Source organism: Hippopotamus amphibius, chromosome 5 (genome assembly GCF_030028045.1).
Source record: "Hippopotamus amphibius kiboko isolate mHipAmp2 chromosome 5, mHipAmp2.hap2, whole genome shotgun sequence".
Classification (NCBI taxonomy): domain Eukaryota; kingdom Metazoa; phylum Chordata; class Mammalia; order Artiodactyla; family Hippopotamidae; genus Hippopotamus; species Hippopotamus amphibius.
Window position 1 is genome coordinate 8331347 of NC_080190.1, and position 19662 is coordinate 8351008.

Here is a 19662-nt window from a genome sequence, read left to right on the forward strand (position 1 = left end):
CTGGCCAGTGGGGAACCCGTGTCTGGTGTGGAGCCGGGGACCGGGCAGGGGTCAGGAGAGCTGGAGACTAGGTTTCGGGCTCTTATTTACTTTGGGACCTTGGGCTTTAGGACCTTTCTCATTGTGAGTCACGGTTCCCCAACCTGTCAAACGGCTCAAGGTTCCTTCTAGATGGTAACTCCTTTGAGTCTCTCTGGAAGCAGGCACCCAGCACCGGCTGGCTTCAGGGGGTGCGGGGAAGGGGGGAGGTTTGGAGACAGTTGATGGGATGGAGGGGACCCCAACACCCAGTACCAAGGTCCGGCCACTGCGGGATCCGCGGGAAAGGGGGGTAGGGGGAAGGGAGGAAGGGCGGGGCCGGCCCCCCTGCTCCCGCCCCGCGCCTGGGCGCGCCCCTGCCCGCCCCTGCCCAGCCCAGCCCAGCCCAGCCCAGCCCAGGCCGGCGGGCGGGCGGGTCACACGAGCCGCCGGCCGGCCACCTCCGCGCCCCGTGCGCAGCGCTGCCGAGCCCGGCGCCCCTGCCCCGCGCCGCCGTCCGCGCCCGCCGCCCGCCCGCCGCTCCCGGCGACCGTGACCCTGCCCAGGGCGCGGGGCGGAGCGGGCATGGCCCGCCGGGGGGCCGCCGCGCTGGCGCTGGCCCTCGCGCTGCCGGCGCTGGCCCTGGCCGGGGTCGGGGCCCAGGGCGCAGCCGTCGAGGACCCCGACTACTACGTGCAGGAGATTTGGAGCCGGGAGCCTTTCTACGCGCGCCCGGAGCCCCAGCCCGAGCCCTTCTCGCCGCCGCTGCCCGCGGGGCCCGGGGAGGAGGAGCGGGAGCTGCGCCCGCCCGAGCCCAGGCCGCGCAAGAAGGCGACCAAGCCCAGGAGAGCCCCCAAGAGGGAGAAGGTGGCTCCGGAGACGCCTCCGCCAGGTAAGTAACTTTCTGTGCGGGGCGGCCCGGGGGGGCGTCCGTGGCTGTGCGCCGGTCCCAGCGGTGGCCCGCCGGGTCTGAGGCGACCGCTGGCTTCCCTGTCCGAGTGTCTGGGATGAGAGAGACCCGTGAACCTCCCCATCGCTGCCCCCCACCTTCCTGGGCACTGCACTGCTCATCCCGGGCTCCGAGCGCCCCGGAACTTAAACCTGAGCGGCGGTCCCCGCTGAGGTAGAGACAGGCTGTGCAGTTGGAAGCTGCCTGGGGAGCTGCCCGGGGAGCTGCCCCTCTGCCCCAAGTTTGACGTTTACTGGGCAACGGATCTTTCTGTTGGACACTTCTTCCTACTCTGCCTACTTTTTCAATCTTTTTTACAGGGCGTTTTCTTGAGAGTGCATTTCCGATTTGGCGATGTGATCAGCTGGTCTGTTTTGGCACCTTGGTTTTCTGGGGAGAGCTCAGCAGTGGGCCTTTCCCTAGCCAGGGTCACCTCTCAGCTCCCTCCCTCCCGCTTTCGTTGAGTCCCTTGAGTCCTCTGCCCAGTAGGGGCAGGATGGCAGAGCCCCTGCTGGGAAGCCTTGGGCTGCAGCCGGACACCAGTGCCCGAGGAGGGGCCGAGCTGCAGGAGGCCAGGAAAGCCCAGTGGCACCTAGAAGCCAACCATCTCTCCCATCCTTCTCAAATGCATCCCCACTTGCTGTCTGCCCCGTCTTGGGAAAATGACTTTCATTTAGTTTCTTACACTCCTTATGAAGGGGGACTTTCTCCTAATTGTCCCAAATACTCTTTGTTCAAAATTGCAAAGGGCTGCAGCCCTAGTATTTCAGGATTGAGGAGTGAGAGCAGGATTGTGGCCAAATTCTCCAGCCTTGTAACAGCCTTCCTTGAAAGGAGATACATGCTGGGTGGCACCGATACACAGCTCTTGGCATGAAAGGCATCACCTTTGTTTGGCTAAACTGTTCACAAAAGTTAGCAACCAGGCGATGGGGGAGGAGTGGAGATGGGGGCCCAGAACTCCTGTGTGTGTGTACTTTGCACTTACCTGGGGGGGGGGTCCTGCCATATTTCGGTTTGTGGGTGACTCTGCAAATCTGCAGGCAGTTCTGTGAGTTGTGTAACCGTGAACAGAACCGTCCAGAATTTCCCATATTTTCTGGGGAATTATGGACATTAAGATTTGTGAAAAAATACTGGTTTAATAACAGGAATGAGTGGGAAAAGACACTCATATTTGTAGACCATCCACTGTGCCTCTATTAGGAGATTTTTGGCCAACTGTCTCGTTTAATTCTTTCAGGGGCTCTGAGGGGTGGGTATTCTTGTTACTTTACAAGGTGAGGAAGATGAGGCTCTGACCGTGTAAGCAACCTGCTTAGGGTCACTCACTGGCGTGAGAGATTTGAAGGCCCTTCTCCTGTGCTTTTAACTCAAGGTCTTTTTGTTTGGTAGTTTGAATCAAGCTGGCATGTGTTTTTGTTTTTTAGAATCTGCTATGTGGTTGGCACAGTGCTGGGCATGGTGGGGTGAGGTGGGTGGGAGACACTTGTTAGGTTCTGGTGTTTACTCGGGGGATGGCAAGGGGAACGTGGGAGAAGCCCCAGACTGAGAGTCTGAGGACTGCACGTAACGCCCAGCTCTGCGGCTCGGCACTCAGCTTCCTGGCCCTCAGCATCTTCATCCGCTCAGGACGGCTAGCGCCTGCTACCTCACTTTACTTTGTCAGTTGTTCTAGGAGCTTTTCAGCAAAAGCTTGCAGTGTGTCAGCTCTTGGTAGTGCTAGTCCTTCTGCGAGCTGTTCATTAGTCTGCAGGTCCTTACTGAGAAACTGCTCAACATCAGGTGTTGGGTGAGGTCCTGGGGGAGGGGAGAGCAGGACAGCCCCCGGCCCTGCCCTCCTAGAACTCAGCGAAGTCGGCAGCTCGGAGAAGGTAACTGCTGGTGTGTTGAGGGCTCCATCGCAGGTTCCCAAAACTGAAAACAGGTTCCTGGAAATTCCAGAGACTTGGCTTCCAGGAGAGCTGCTTTCAGGCCTGCTGCCATTTCAGTGTGTGTTTCTAATAAATTGTGTGGGGCTTTTCAGAGCCCCCTGACTCTGACAAACGAAGTGTGACCTTGATTACATACTTTCAACACTGATTCTCCCCACCCTGCTCTTTCTTGCACTCGACCAGTAGAACCCTCTACCCTGGACCTCAAGTCGGAGAGCTTGATTAAGAATGACTTTGATTAGGGGAGTCAGTGGTAGTTTTGTACAGTTAAATTGCAATAAGAGAAAATGATTTTGCCCCCCTTAAGGGGTGGCTTGATGTATGTACTGCTGGTGATGTAATAGAAGCATTCATTTCTGTTTGTTGTGAACTTCTGGGACTGGGTAGATGGTGCCTGCTACATACCAGACTCTGGGCACTGAGGTGGGAGTGAGGGGTTAGATTTAGAGAAGAATAAGAATGTAAAAGCATATACAACTACTCACTGAAAAGTCTGTCATGTGCTTTGTCTTTGCAGATGATAAAATATTTTCCAGATAGCCTGTATCTTGCAAAAAGGCTGGGCTCAAGGGAAGATGGAAGGCAGATGTTCTCTGTGTCAGGGTCTAGGAGGGAGTCTCGTCTGAATCCCATAGGAAGGTTTACTTAAGGAGCCAAGGGCTTTGGCTTTGACCCTTGGCTGTTCCTTCATGCCACCATAGAAATGCGCAATGGATGTCATGGAAGTGGCTTGAACAGTTGAATCCTTTGGTTAATTGAGACCACTGCATTTTTCCATGAGTGGCTAACAGATTCCGGAGAGGTAGAGCCCTGATATACTGAATAGAGTGGAATCTTAAAAATTTTTTAAATTTTAATTTTGAATTAATTATAGACAAGAAATTGCAAAAATAGTGCAGAGAAGTCATGTATACCCGTCTCCCAGCTTCCCCCAAGGATAACATCCTGTACTACAGTACAGGATTTCTCAGCTTTGGAAGTATTGACATTGTGTGTGTGTGTGTGTGTGTGTGTGTGTGTGTGTGTGTGTGTGTGTGTGTGTGGCGGGGGAAGGCTGTCTTGTGCGTTGTACGATGTTTAGCAACATCCCTGGCCTTGACCCACTAGACCAAAAATGTCTCTAGATGTTATCACATGTCACCAGTGGGTTGAGAATCACTGCTATGTACAATATCAAAATAGGAAATTGACATTGGTACAATACTTTTAACTTTTACTTTTAGATTATACACCCTGTTTTCACATGGGCTCGTGTGTGTATGTGTGTGTGCGTGTGTGTGTATGTGTGTGTGTGTGTGTGTGTATGAGTACTTCTCTGCATTGTCCCACATCTACAGATTCATGGAACCACCACCACCATCAGGATACATAACTGTGGAATCCTTTTCTGTGGTTGAGTGGGACTCAGTATCATTTGGTTTCTGAGGCCCTCATTGTGAACATCAGTAAATCCCAGAATTTTAGAACTTAAAAGAACCTAAGTGTTCATTGCAGGCGAGTTCTCGTTCATTGCAGGATTCCGACAGTGGACTGCTTGCTGTTAAAAAATGGTTAAAGAAGAAAATTTAGGTGGTATAAGCTTTAACACTTCATGAGGTGGACAGTGTCCTTGTGGGGAATGGAAAAATGGGGCAGAGGGCAGGGACCGTTCATCAGACAAAGCATAAAGAACCAGGAAGAAGAAAATTGAAAACATCTGGTTGGCTGGAGTGATGCGGTTGACTTTGTTTGGGGTGAGAGGACCCAGAGTTGGCTTGGCGTTTGGGGACGGGCTGACTGTTTCTGGTCAAGGGGAGATTGTTAGGGACAGGAAGCTTATCTAAGTTTCTGTTTGCTGATGTGTCATCCCGGGCAAGAGCACCTCCATCTTGGGTCTGGAAGTTTACTTCAACATCAGTCTTGGCTCACACGTTTCCACGGATGGGCACGTACCACCTGGTGAGGCTACCTATTCATTGGATAAACAGGACTGATTACTAGAATGTTCTTCCTCACAGGGACCTGGCAAGCTGCTTCTCTCTAATTCCACTTATTCAACTGTTTCTAGCCAAATTCAATATTTTCTAGATCCCTGCAGTTGGAATGCTTTGTAGTCCAAAGAGTGAGCCTCTGGGCCCCGGTTTTCATCATCTCAGGGTGAAGAGTGAGAGAGGGATCACATTCTGGGCATGTGGGTGGATTTGGGGTGTACTTCTCATGTCATCTCCAAATTGATGGCCTCGGTTTGGAGCCATACTCTTTTTAGAGAAAAAAATGGAACAGAGAAGTCAACCATAGTTACATAACTGACCTGCCTTTTCCCTCCCAAGTCGTAGTAAGAAACAAACAAGATAATAAATAAGACTCTTTTATTTTTTATTTTTTTAAATAGGTGAAGATGTTTTGCTCTCCCCTCTCCACTGGGTTCGGAGTAGCCTTTAACTCTCTGCTTCCTGCTTGTTTGTTGCTTTTTTCAAGGACTGGGGAGCGTGGACCTCTGTTGGGATGCACGCCCACCCGCATCACACCCATGGTTTTGGTCCACGGTCTTGAGCCCGTGGAATTCGCAGAGTGGGCAGCAAGCCACGTTTGTTTGTATGTCTTTGCCCAGAATTGGCGAGTTTGCACTTTGTACTGTGTTGTGACCCGGCCTGGGGAGGGGGGGCAGAGATAATCAAAGAGTTGTTATTTGAGGATATTTGGTCGTAAACAAAGCCCTTTCTGTTACGCGCTGCCAGCTTGTTGCTGGAAAGAACTTCACTTTTAAGCTTTTGCTTCAACACTCTTCAGGGCGTCTTGCAAGGTTTGGCCTTCGGATAGAAATGTCTTCTCTTGGGCAAAGCTGGAGTGTGAGGATTAGGAGAATATATTTGTAAGTATTTCACTATATATTTTAAAAGCAATCACAAGGCTATCAGCACACCTAAACAAATTACAAGAAGTCTTTATATCATGGTAGTAGATGCTCTCTTTTTTTTAAAATTGAAAATTTACTTATTTATTTTTATTTATTGGCTGTGTTGGGTCTTCTGTGCTGTGCACGGGCATCGGGCTTTCTGTAGTTGCGGAGAGCGGGGGCTTCTCTTCTTTGCGGTGCGTGGGCTTCTCAGTGTGGTGGCTTCTCGTTGCAGAGCACAGGCTCTAGGCACATGGGTTTCAGTAGTTGTGGCTTGTGGGCTCTAGAGCGCAAGCTCAGTAGTTACGGCTCACCAGTTTAGTTCCTCCACGGCATGTGCGATCTTCCTGGTCCAGGGATCGAACCCCTGTCCCCTGCATTGGCAGGCAGATTCTTAACCACTGTGCTACCAGGGAAGCCCTATATGCTCTCTTGAAGAGTTAAATCCAAAGTGTTTTGTCCAGATCAACTCCCTACACAATTCCAAGGGAAAGGACTTTTCATAAAAAAAGGTCTTCTCATGTACATCAGCAAGCAGCTTTCTAAGATACCACCTCTGTTTCCAAAATGCTTTCCCAAGGCAACTCTTCGTGCTGGCACATCTCCTTTCGACTGTGCCCGTGGTTCCAGAAACCAGGGCTTGCGCATGGATGAGGAAGGGGCTGACACTTGTGTGTCTGGGAAGCTGGGTTGGATGCTGTGGGTCTTGAAAACAGCCATCGTGTTTCCTGAGTGCCCCAAGTATCCCTGGCTCTCAGATGACACGGTGGATGGTGCCTTCAGTCCCATGGCAATGGCAGTCTGGGCCCTGGAACCTGGATTTTTTTCTTTTTGGCCATGCCGTGCAGCATGGGGGATCTTAGTTCCTTGACCAGGGATCAAACCTGTGCTCCCTGCAGTGGATGCGTGGAGTCTTAACCACTGGACCACCAGGGAAGTCCCTTGGAACCTGGGTTTTTGAGGCGGGGGTCTTGGCTGGATGTCCCTGAGGTAGCCAGGGAGCCTGAACTCTCAGGCTTGGCATCTCCAGCAATGGCTCTACCCTCTGTGACCTTCTGAGGTCCCTGTCCCCATTGCTGCTTCTCTGAGATCATGAAACCCATAAAATTGGGGTGCCTTTGGATGGCTATGGGAAGGGCTAGTGTCCATAACTGGCTAGCATCTCGTCGGCTACTGTTCTGGGCCTCATAGGATGGTCAGAGCCACCCAAGACACCTTAAATTAATATAGGTTAACTTGAGACTCAATGTCAGATTTTTGTGGAATTCTTGATCCATGAGAGGCACGTGTAATACTTGGCATAGTTTGTTCAGGATTCAGAGAGATTCAAAATCTGGCTCTGCCACTCACGGGCATGTGTGACATCCTCACACCTCGAATTCCTCACTGTGACAGGAGAATAACAACAACAACAATAATAATAATAGTAAGCTTCCCGAGCTGGTATGAGGTTAGAAGGTCAACGTACAGCCTCCTAGTCTGTCGAGGGGCAGGTCAGAGGCAGCTTCTACCCACTGTCTCCGGGTCCCCCAGCCTCGCTGAGTCCTGATGGGTCCCACCCAGCAGCCCGGGTTATTGGCGGAATTATTGTCTGTGCCAGTGCCGTGGGCTGCCTCTCTGGGGAGCTCCTGGGAACCTGCAATGGCCTGAGGCCAGGACCTTCCTCCTCAGGCAGCTTCCTTCACAAGAGCCAGGCGAGGAGCTTAGGGCCCGGGGCTGCGCCTTCACATGATGGAGTGCAGATGCCGTGGGGCTGGAATTTCCTGGGAAAATGCAAATATGCAGCAAAGAATTTTCTCAGTTTCTGGGGTTGCTACTGTAAGCTCCTTGTATAGAGAGGGGAAAAAATAGTTTCCTATCCATCAAGGAGCTTGATATCTATCACCATGGACCAGAATAGACCATGAGGCCCGCATTGGCAATTCAGTTTGCTACTTTTAAGGAATTCAGTTTTGTCACGCAGCCCAGATGGAGATGTTGGTTTGGTTCTGGCCCCTTCTCTGTACACTATTTCCACTTCACTCTTTCATCGGTACAGCCCGTGTGCTGCCTTTCTTGCTGTAAGAGAAGAAGGGGAAGGGAAGGGCCTAGGCCGGGCGTCAAGTGCCTGCTCTGCTGCCTCCTGGCTCTGTCAGTGACCTTGGGTGGGTCTTCCTGCCCTTGATGGGTATTTGCCAAGATCAAATGTTTCAATCTATGTGAAAATGCCTCGTAATTGTCACTCATGCTCCATGTGTCGGCTGTTCCTCTTCCAGCAGCTGGGATGGTGTTTTGTGATGGTGGGGACTCGGGACTAATATGAATGGTGAGAAGGTGGAGGCTGTCTTTTATCCAGTGGATACTGCAGGTCAGGCACTGCCCTCAGTGCTTTGATATGTGTCATCTGTTTCCTCTCCATAACTTGCACCGAGGCAGGTACTGTGTCTCCTTGTTTCACTGATGAGGAGACGGAGCATGGGAGAGGGGAGTGGGTCCCCCGGGGACACACTTGGCCAGTGAGGTGGCAGAACCTGGCTGCCTGGGGCTGGAACCAGATCTGTAGGTACATATTCCGGAAGTGCATCTTCCCTAGAGAAGGTGGTAGGGCCTCTGCCCTGTCTCTGTCCCTTTCCCACTCCCTGCGGGGATGCTGTTCCCCACATGTTGGTCTCAGGGCTGATCGCACATCAGCCCCACATCCGGGCTGTTATTGGATCCCCAGAGCTGAGCACAGGGCATGGGTCCAGCCCAAGGGAGTGAGTCTGAGGGTGTTCGTGGGGCCGGGTTCCCTGACTCTGTCTCCTGTGTTGTTCTTGGAGGCCCCATAGAGGTTGTCCTGGCAGAGGGAAGACCTGCAGTGAATGGCTGGCTTCTGGGGAGGGTTGGATGGAACATTGTTTCCCAGAACTTTGGCTTTTTCCTTTCTTATTTTGTAAAACTTTTTTTCCCCTTGACATATTATCTTTCGGCCAAATCAGATGCTTCCTTCTCAAAAGTGATGGCATCTCTTTTTCCAAACAATCAAGGTTTTTACAGACCTTCGATCAGGCTCTTTCAGAAGAGGCTGTCTTTGGAGGTCACTGGCCATGACATTCCTACACACAAAAATGGGACAGATGCCGAGGTGACATCAGACTGATGTCATCAGATACACTCAGATTGGCAGCCTTCCTTCTCTGGCCCTCCTGAATGTTTTGGTTTATGGATTTCCTTGACCTGAGGGGGACATTTAATTTTGTGGTTTTTTTTTTTTTTTTTTTTTTTAGCTTACATGAAAAGTAAAAGATATGCCCAGCAGGTATCACCCAAGAATATGATGGAGAGAGGATTGCCTGTGGCTGGGCCCAGTGCACCCTTGAATTTTTTGAAGATTTAAGGTTTTCTTGATAAATATCTTTTTTTTTTTTGGTGATTCTAAAATTATCTGAAATGATTTCATTAATTGGCACAATTCACTAGATGTTTTTGGTATTTCAACTTGCTTTTTAAAGTCCAAACTAAGTATCTTTCTCCATAGACCTTCCCCTTCTCTTGTTTTTGTCTCGTTGGTCATTCACTGACTCATAATTGTTCGTGATCATTTGTTCATCACAGACTTAACCAGACCCTGGAGGGAGCAGTGAGCAAAACCAGACAAGTTTCTGTCCCTGTGAACAGAACAACATATGTTACACATGTGTGATGATGCTACACAACACGAGTGTGCAGCACCAGAGTGGGGGCTGCCGACACCCCGCCCAGGTCCTCTTTTCCCGCAGGCACGCCCATCCCACAGCTGCTGGGGCTTGGCTGGATGGCTCACAGCTGCTCCTTCTTGGGAGCATGACCCTTGGAAGGCGACATCTCCCACCCCCAGTAGGTCAGTCTATAGCCAGAGGCTAACCAGCATAGGAAAGGTGGCCCCTCATCTCAAGGTGGGGACAACACTGTGTGCAGCTGCAGCTCCAGAGCTCCCTATGGGGTTAGGCTGGGTCAGACTCTGCCTGGGAACACAGCCCAGCTTAGCTCCTTCCTCTGCCTCATCTTGCTTCCTCATTTCTTTTCTCCTTAGAGCCCTCCCTCAATACATCACATGCACTGAACCCCTGCCTCAGGCTCTGCATAGAGGCCACTTGACCAAAGACAGGTGCTATCAGAGCCCATCCAAGGAGGCATTGATTTAGGTGGGGATTTCAGGAAAGCCATCTCAAGGAGGGCATGGCTGAGCTGGGTTTGCAGATCAGCAGGAGTTAAATAGATGGAGCATGAATGGAAGGATGCTCCAGGAGCAGGAACAGCACACACCAAGGTCTGGTGCAGGAAATATGAAAGGAAGGCTGGAGAGAAGCCGGTGTTTGTGGAGCAGAGAGAGAGCCTGGTGTGCGAGGAAGCCAGAGAGGCCAGTGGGGCACAAGCAGGCAGGCTTCCTGGGCTCCAGTACAGAGTCCCTCCAATGGTGGGCAGCATCACTACCCTTCCAGGTACCCAGCTGGGGCCTTGGAGAGAGTTAGGTGGGAGTAGCCCAACATGGTAGGAAATCTAGCTCCGGGGTCAGAGGTCTGAAGTTCCAGTTTCGTTTTATCAATTAGATGTGGTGTCACTTTTGAGGTCCCAGGGAGGGTTAAAGGTACTCCACAGGATGTTTTGCAGTCTTGGAACAGTAACCACCTGCGATGTGCATCGTTTTTATTAGGAATGTTTATTTTACTGAGTGTTCACAATAACACGCTTCCTTTCTTTTAACCACCAGCTCCTCAGCGTCCAAGGTACCATCACTAGGATCTGGAGAGGTGGAGGGTGGAGACGGTTGCTTTGCAGAAGACAGTTGAGTCCTCACCATCCTGGGATGACTCTGACATATGTAGAAATAAAGGCATCTCTCTCTCTCTTTTTTCTTTTTAGGTAAAAATAGCAACAGAAAAGGCATGAGAACCAAGAGCTCTGAGAAGGCTGCCGGTGATGATCACAGGGTCCCTGTGGCCCGTGACGCTGTCAGAGAGGGTGAGTGAGGCCCTCGGAGCCCGTCCCGCCCCGGCTCCATCACTGCCTCCAGAGGGGGCAGCAGCAGCTGTAGAGTCCTGAGCGGGGGTTGGGGGTGGGAGTGTGGGGGGTGTACGGGGTGTGGGGGGTGCCGCCTGGGGTCTGCCGCCTCTTCTGAGCCACCCATGCCGGGGGGGCGGGGGAGCATTCACAGCCCTTCTCTTCCACCGTGCGTGGTAACTCACAGCCGTATTTTCCCCATCACCTTGACTGGGGTCATTTCTGAATTTCCTGGAGCTCTTGGTTGCCTTCCCTGCCCTCCCCCCTCCCCCCTCAAAGACAACATCATTTCTTTTCTTGTGGGGCCTCCTAGCTGCCCACATAGGCTTATGTGTGCATTTCTTATCTCCCAGCAAAACCCAGAGCCTCCAGGGTCGGAGATCAAGTCTTCTACTCCCAAAGCATGTGATGCTAGGCCTGGCGTTTTACAATCATGTACAAATATTGGTCCTTTAATTACTTACCTTAGATGGTCAAAGCCATTAGTTCTAGACTCGCGGACAAACTCTGACCCACTAGCTGTAGCTCTTACTATTGTGATTATCTACTACTATTACCTTTCTTGTGTCTCTGTTCCTCTAAACTATGGTATCTGCGATGACATTTCTGCTGATATTAGTACTAGTGAACATATATGAAGCAGCTAAGCTCTCATCTCAGCCATTGCCAAGCACTGGGCCTCATACTTCCCATCTCCTGAGGTCCCCCTGAGTCTTGTGGGTGGTCGTATTATTATTATTACCACCACCACCGTCATCTTCATTATTGCAGGTGAGGAAAATGAGACTCAATGCTATGGGTCGTTTGCCTACTGTTATGCAGTTTGAAAGTTGTAAAACAGGGATTTGAACCCAAGATTTTCTGGTTCTAGACTTTCTGCTCAGCAGCACAGCTGCTTGAAATAAACAGAGCATTTCCCATATTTGCATTGATAGAGGAGGGTCCGCTTTCAGCTGCCATGTGAGCCCATAAACCGGGGAACAGAGCTGATTGTCGCAAAGGGAATTCACTGTATGTTCCCTTAGGCACGATGTAATGATCTCGGGCTGTGTTTCTAACCAAGAACTTGCCGTGAAAGAAATCACAGATGTGACTCACAGTGCATCCTAGAGTAAAAACAGAAGTTCAACAACAGTGAGCTTCTGCAATCACTTAATAAATGAGAATTTTATTCCCTTGTAAAGTGGGTGGGCGCACACTGGCGCCTCGGCCTTGGGAGTGCCCAGGTACCAGGACGGTGTGTGGAGGACCCAGGAGGTGCTGGGGCTGTGTTTCTGCCGGTTCACCCTGAGAGTGTGGTCCTTTGGGGTTTCCACTAACTGGGTGGTGATGAGATTCCCACCTTAGGTGGGCTTCAGGCATGACTTTTTGTCCCCTTGCCCCTACAGGCTGATAAAACCTCAGCTGTTTCTCAGAGCTAAAGCAGCTTCTAGTCTGGCCTCACCTCTCTGGGTTCTGCTGCTGTCAGATCTGGGCCAGAGAGTTCTTTCTTGTCTTGTTAATTCTTAGATGCTTTCCAACATATTTAAAAAATATTTTTCCAGTTTTTTAGTAGCTTTCGCACAAGGGCCAGTTTGAATTATCTTACATCTTCATATACAGAATTGGAAGTGGGTACAATTTTGAAAGGCATTTTCACAAATTTGTCAAGGCTCATTTCTGTACACACATATGTGTACACGCAGGTACACACACACACGCTTGCTGAAGTCTGAATTTGCCTCCTGTTCTGCCATACGCACATTCCTCTCCCCCACCCTGGCCCACTCAAAGTTGTTTCCCAGACCTTGACCTCAGAGCCCTGTTTGAACAGTTGGGACCCCTGGTCTCAAAGGCAGCCATTCTGGCTCTGATTCAGTGAGCGCCTTAGATGTGATTTTGGCCTGTGAGCCTTGTTCACATTGCTCTTCTAGTGAAGTAGAATTGAGGAATTGAGGACCACCCTGGAGGGAAGAGAAGCTGTGGCAGTCCTGATATGCAGGTAGGGGAGGGGCAGATGGTGATGAGGGGAGGTCATGTGCAGGAGGCAGGTGGGAACATGGGTCTGGACCAGGAGGGGGCATCTGGGGTGGAGGTGGACAGAACAGAGCCTTGGATGGGCAGCTGGGCAGGCTTGGGACCGCACATCCATCACTCTCTCAGCATCTCCTCTGGTTGAGCTGGCGACCTTGCTGGAGATGTGTCAGAAAGAAGGGGTGGGGAGGGTGGTTGTCATCGACATCATGTGCAAGGTGGCAGATGGAGCAGATGTCACCTGCTTCATTTTCAGGGTGGTGGGCAGTACAGATATGAACCACACTGAGTTATGTGAGTGAACGGCATCCAAGGGCTTGTGTTAGATGTGGATTTGAAACCGCACAACCCAGATTGGGACTTGAACCCACTGTCTTTTAACTGAGATCACAAACTTGGTCTCAGGACTTAATGACGCTTAGGTTCTTTATGTCTCATTGCAGAAAGAACTCAATGAGAGACAAAGTGATAGGTACGAAGTGGATTTATTTAGAGAGATACACATATCGGAGACAGAATGTGGTCCATCTCAAAGGGTGAGAAGGGCTTTGGGAGGAACACATTCCACAGACAGAGCATGGGCCATCTCAGAAGGTGAGAAGCCCCGAAATATGGGGTGGTTAGTTTTTACGGGCTGGGTAATTTTGTAGACTAATGAGTGGGAGGATTTTTCCAACTATTTTGGAGAAGGGGCGGAGGAATTGGGCCACTGCCCACTTTTTGGCCTTTCATGGTTAGCCTTGGAACTGTCCTGGCACCTGTGGGCGTGTCATTTAACTAACGTATTCTAATGAGCGTATGATAAGACTCAGGGTCCTCTGGACATCCACTCTTCCGCCATCTTGGACCTAGTTGATTCCGACTAGTTTTTGTCATGTGCTCAATGGCTGTGTCATTCTTTTAAAGGTTGTGCCATGCCCCCTTCCCTCCTGTTTCAGACTCATCCCAAGAGAATCTTAGCTTTAAGGGAGACATTATATACATGGGTGTCACCGTGACTAAGGATCAGTGTCAGCTGTGGCAAGTCTCCAAAATACATCTGGGGTATTGTTCTATAATAGCATATGCAGGGGTGTTGTTTTTCACCTCTCTCTATATCTACAGCCTTTGCCATATGACTTTCCAGTGCCCTTCACAAAAGGTGAAAACCCCTTGACTTTGGGCTGGTCCATGTGCCTTGTTGAGGCCAATAGAATAAGGTGGACTGACAAGGTGCCAGTTCTGTGCTGAGGGCTTAAGAGACTTTGCTTGTTTCCATTTGTTCCTCACACCCTGCCATCTCCATGAGAAGAATGCACACAGCTAGGCCACTGGTCCAAGAGATGAGTGAAGCAGATACAGGCTCGATCTGCAACCTGCAGCCACCAGCTGAGCCCAGCTGGTCTGTAGACAACTAAGGAATAAGTGCCACTGAGAGTTTGTTGTGGTTTGTTACACAGCAATAGCTGACGAATGCAGTGAGGATGAAGATCCTCATTTTTAAAAAAAGTTGCATCATGTTCTGTTGAATGGATGTTCCATAATTTATTTAACCTCTAAGTGATGGACATTTAGGTTGTTTCCAATATTTTACTACTATTAAGAGTATTGCAGTGAACTTACTATATACCCTGTCACTTACCACGCATTGGTTGCAGAATAACTCCCTGTTTGCCATTCAGAGTCCACCATGATTTGGCCAGTTTTTGGCATCTGCCTGCCTTTATTTCCAGCCAGACAGGAGCTTGTTTCTCAGATGAGCCCTGTGCTGAAAGCACACTTGTGTTTCCTCCAAAAGGAACTGGGCAAGCGTTTCAGCTGGTGGTGGAGAGGCAGTGTTGGGGTCAGCTCCACCCTCAATGGCTGTGTGGCCCTGGGCAAGTTACTGCCTCTATGACTCAGTTTCCTCCTCTGTAAAGAGGAGATAATAGCTCATTTAGAGGGTTTTGTGGAGATGAAATAATGTGTGCAGAGTGGAGTGTACACAGTACGCAGTAAGCTGTCAGCAACCATTAGCTATGATTTTTATTTGCTGTCTTGGGACTTTTCATGCCTTAGTTATAGGAGTTGGCAGGTATTTTTAAAGGACTGGATCATAAATATTACATGCCTTATTGGCCACGAAGCAAAGTTGAGCATATTATGTTGGTACTTAAATAACCATTAAAAAAATATAAAAGCTGTTCTTATCTCATGGACCATACAGACACAGACGGTGGGCTGGATTTGGCCCTCGCTTGGGCTGTAGCTTGCTGGATTCTGCCGTAGAATTTGATGTTTCTGCAAATTCTGCCTCCAAGAAGCCCGCCCTGATCACCTGTCTTTTGCTTTCCTGTATCTCTTCCTCACGGTCCTGGTCCTCTCCTCTCATATCACAGTGATTCCTGGGCATGGCTTTTCTGTTCTGGGAGGCTGTGAGAGTTTGTGACCAGGGTCCCTGTCCGATTCACCTCAGGAAATGCCCAGTGTTGGTAGCAGCAGCCCTTGACCAGAATGACAAACCTGTTTAGTGAGCACCCGCACTGTGTCGGAACGAGTGTTCTGGGGTAGAGAACAAATGTTCCATGAATGTTGATGTGGATTCTCCACAGCCAACATCAGCAGGCTGGCCCTTCACAGGAAGTGCTCTTTGATCTGTAGGAAAGAAGCTTGATTTCCCGCCATCATGGAGGTAGGAGGGTTTCCCAAAGCAGTGCACGTCGGTGAATGGGACATGCTCAGCGCTCTGCCTCGTGCCTGAGTTGGGTGGGATTTGAGGCCTCTACCGGGAACTGTGCTTGGGGATTGACCTACCTTGTGTGTGCGTGTGTGTGTGTGTGTGTGTGTGTGTGTGTGAGAGAGAGAGAGAGAAATGACAGTTTTCCTTTGTATCACAGACAGTTTGGCTTTTCATCCAGGCCCTTGCTGTGAGCCTTGCCCCTTGTTGCAGGGCCAGATGGCTCTCTGGGGCTCAGCTGGGTCATTCCCCAGATGTCTGGCACAGCTGTGGGGGGAGTGGGGTGAATCCTGGATTCCTGATTCAGGAGGAGGCGGGGCCAACATGGTCTCCGCTGCCCCGCCAGTTGTTGTGATAAAGGATCACATCTGTATTTCAGACTCCTTTGGAAGTGAGACGGGAAGCAAGGGGTGGGAATTGGGACAGAGTCCCACCACTCTCTTGGGCAAGCCTTGGTTAGGAAACCTGAAAGATGCAGAAACTGGAAAACCCAGGGCTCCTCCATCCTGCTATCTTCTCTACTTTCAGCTCTGTCTCACACGTCTGAAAAGGTATTCTTCAGTCTCTAAAGTGAAACCTGTGTCCCTTGAAGTTTTGCTAGCCTCTTGCACTTTGGAGAGATTTATTTTGTTCCTCCAGTGGTTTTGTGGTGGCAGGGTCTTTACCGGGTCTGATCAGGGGCCCTGCGCTCGCACTGTCTGCAGTAGACGGCACACTGAGTGTGGTGATGGGCACCGCGTGGGCAGCCCAGGGCCACAGTGGACTTGCCGGCCTAGAAACACCTCCCAGACAGGGAGTCAGGGAACAGAGCTCTGGTGTGTCAGTAGCACTGGTTTGGTGGCACTAAAAGATTCCATTCTTTTTTGTCACCCAGTTGACCCAACTGCGGTCTGCGTGACCAAGGTCACACTAGTCTGTCACTGGAGGAGGGATTCTAGTGCTGCAGCACCTGTGAATCCTCATGACGGAGGCCAGTACCTGTGTTCTCGTTGCTCTTGGGGTTTCGTTCTTATGACACTGTCAGCCTTCTTTCCATCTTCTCAGAGCTTCTGTGTATAAACCCTCTTTATTCTACGTTGCTGACTCTGGATGGATTTAGAACAAACATCTAATTTACCTTGTCGTTTGCTAAAACTTAAAAAAAAAGAAATATAACCCACTTGAAGTAGAAGTTGTTTTAAAGTTGATTTCTTTACTGGCTCATTAAACATTTTGAACTATGAAAATAGTGCATGCACCTTGTAGAATATTTGGAAGAAATAGAAAAGTGCAAAGAAGAAAATTAAAGGAATCCACAGTCTTCTGTTCCAGGAGATAGCCACAGTCAACATTTTGGAGTCTGTCTCTGCAGTCGTTTCTGTGTGTGTGTGTGTGTGTGTGTGTGTGTGTGTCTGTGTGTGTGTGTGTGTTTGTACGAGAACAACATCATGGGTACGCAGGTATGTGTGTAGACCACACAGACGCTTTTTGCAAAATTGAACTAGTCTTGTTTGGTAACCTTCTATTCTCCTTTAATATGCTATTACTTTCTCATCATCAATTATTCTTTTACAACATTACATAACATATTTTCCATTTTATGATGGCTTCGTGTCTATCATTGTGTTTTTTAATGTTCACCTCATTTCCAGATCTTCCCTGCTCTGGGCAATTCTGCACTGCACTCTGGTGTCCATGGCTTTGCTCACCTACTCCTTGGGCTTGTTTCCTTGAGGAGGAACTGCACAGACATGATCCCTGCCTTCTGGAAAAGTTTATACCAACTCATGCTTTTACCAGCTTTCACCCACTTTCTATTAGGCTGTGTGTTTGTGTATGTGTGTTGACTTATAAGAACTCTTTATATATGAAGAACGAGGGCCCTTCTATTGATACATTGCAGTGGAGTGCAGTAAAGAACTCTGAAAGCAAACTGAGGGGAGATCAAAGCCCAGTCCTTGGCTTACTAGCTGTCTGACCTTGGGTGTGTTGTTTAACCTCTTTGTTCTTCAATTTTCTCAAATATAAAAGGGGGATAATAATTGGACATACCCATCGGGCTGGGATAAGTGTTAAATAATATGACTTGAACAAAGCACTTACAGCAGTGGCTGCCACATAGTAAATGCTCAGTAAGAGTTACTGTCACCTTATTAGCTCCCATTGAATGAGCTTCCTATCAGTCATTCACTGGGGCACTGGCCATCTTTCTTCTGATAGAGGCTAAGTTGGAAGACATGTCTTGACATGAGAACCAAACGGGTGAAAATGAACCCCAAAAGTGTGGGCATCCCTGCTTCCAGCTGCAGGCAGCTCTAGACCGGGGCAGTGCTCCCCCAAGAGGAGCAGAGCCCGTGAGGAAAAGTGAAACCATGCTCCGCGACCGCATCCTGCTTCCAAGAGAGAGGCGGCGAGGGTAGAGCTGAACTACATGGGCCGTTTATCGGTGCCTGTGTACCAGTCAGACAGGTTACCCTGAGGGTAGAGGGAGTCAGGTGGCAGAGAGAAGCACAGAACACCCCTCAGGACCATCCATCCCTCCTCGTGGAATCCAGGAGCAAGGAGGTGTTCCCTTTAGCATACGCCTACAAGGTTAAAATTGTTTCATCTTCCTGGAGAATTGTTTTTTTGTTTTTTTTTTTCCGATTGTGTATTACCTTTCTTTATGACAAATACTACTTTTTGACTTAAAAAATCGATTTTGTGTGACATTAAAGACGCAATATAGCAATTTTAAATTTTTTGTTTAAGCCTGGATTATCTTTTTTAAAGACCTGGAACCATGTAGGAACATAGAATGATCTATTCCTTGAAAGTTTGAAAGAACTAGGCTGTAAATTCATCTAAGCTGGGCACTTTCCATAGAGGAAATTCTTGGGTAATTCTTTACTTTCTTTCATGGTTCTTGATCTATCAGGTTTTCTGTTCTTTTGAGTTCATATTGATAAATTTTATTTTTCAAGGTATCACTCCATTCATATATTTTCTTTTGGAAACTTATTTGTTCATTTATTTTAGAGAAGTTTCACATTTACAGAAAAATGAGAGGAAAGTGCAGAATTCCCATAAACCTCCCCTCCTGCTCTAGTTTCCACTATTAGTAACACCTTGCATTCATGTGGTTCATTTGTTACAACCGATAAAGAGTATTGATACCTTCTTATTAACTAAAGTCTAAAGTTTGCATTAGTGTTCACTCTTTGTTGAACATTCTGTGGATTTGGACAAAGGTGCAATGACGTATCTACCACGTATAATACAAAATTGCTTCACTGCCCTAAAAGTCTCCTGTGTTCATTCCTCCTTCCCCCAAACCTCTGGAAACCACTGTCTCCAGATTTTGTCTTTTCCAAACTGTCATATGGTTGGAATCATACAGTATGTAGCCTCTAAAGATTGGTTTCTTTCTTTTTTTCTTTCTTTCTTCTTTTTTTTTTTTTCCAGCCGTGCCACACAGCAAGTGGGATCTTAGTTCCCTGACCAGGGATCAAACCTGTGTCCCCTGTGGTGAAAGCCCAGTCTTAACCACGAGACCACCAGGGAAGTCCAAGATTGGTTTCTTTCATTTAGCAATTTACATTTAAGGTTCCTCCATGTCTTCTCACATGGCTTGTGTGATCATTTCTTTTGATCATGGAATAATATTCCATTATATGGCTGTACCACATACATTTGTTTATTTATTCATTTATTGAAGGACATCTCAGTTGCCTCCAAATTTTGGCAATTAAGAATAAAACTGCTATAAATATTCATGTGCAGGTTTTTGTGTGGGCATAAATTTTCAGCTCATATTTGTAAATACCAGGGATCATGACTGCTGGATCATATGATGAGTATGTTTAGTTTTTTTTTTTTTTATTTTTTTGGGGGTACACCAGGTTCAATCATCTGTTTTTTTTTTTTTTTAACACATATCCCCGTATTCCCTCCCTTCCTTGACTCCCCCCCTCGAGTCCCCCCCACCCTCCCCGCTCCAGTCCTCTAAGGCATCTTCCATCCGAGTATGTTTAGTTTTATAAGGAGTTTTGTCTCTCTTATAGTACCGCATCCACAAAAAAATTGTGTTACTTCTCCTTTTTTAAATTTGTTTTCATGTTTTTTTTTTTTGCCTTTAAATACACATCCTGGTATCTTTACACATTTGTTACCACATCACTGATATGAGTTTCTGCGTTAGTATTTCTGCTCGTACTGCTTT

General features: G+C 48.7%; 1 protein-coding gene across 1 annotated transcript in view; it reads left to right on the forward strand.

Annotated features, from left to right (window-relative positions):
* Nucleotides 1–603: 603 nt before the first annotated feature.
* The window catches only part of CPXM2 (carboxypeptidase X, M14 family member 2), a 125994-nt gene continuing 106935 nt past the window's right edge, over nt 604–19662 (forward strand). Inside the window, exons 1-2 of the mRNA XM_057737399.1 lie at nt 604–910; nt 10637–10735. Of these exons, the coding sequence (XP_057593382.1) occupies nt 604–910; nt 10637–10735 (406 nt within the window). The remainder of the gene's footprint in view (nt 911–10636; nt 10736–19662) is intronic.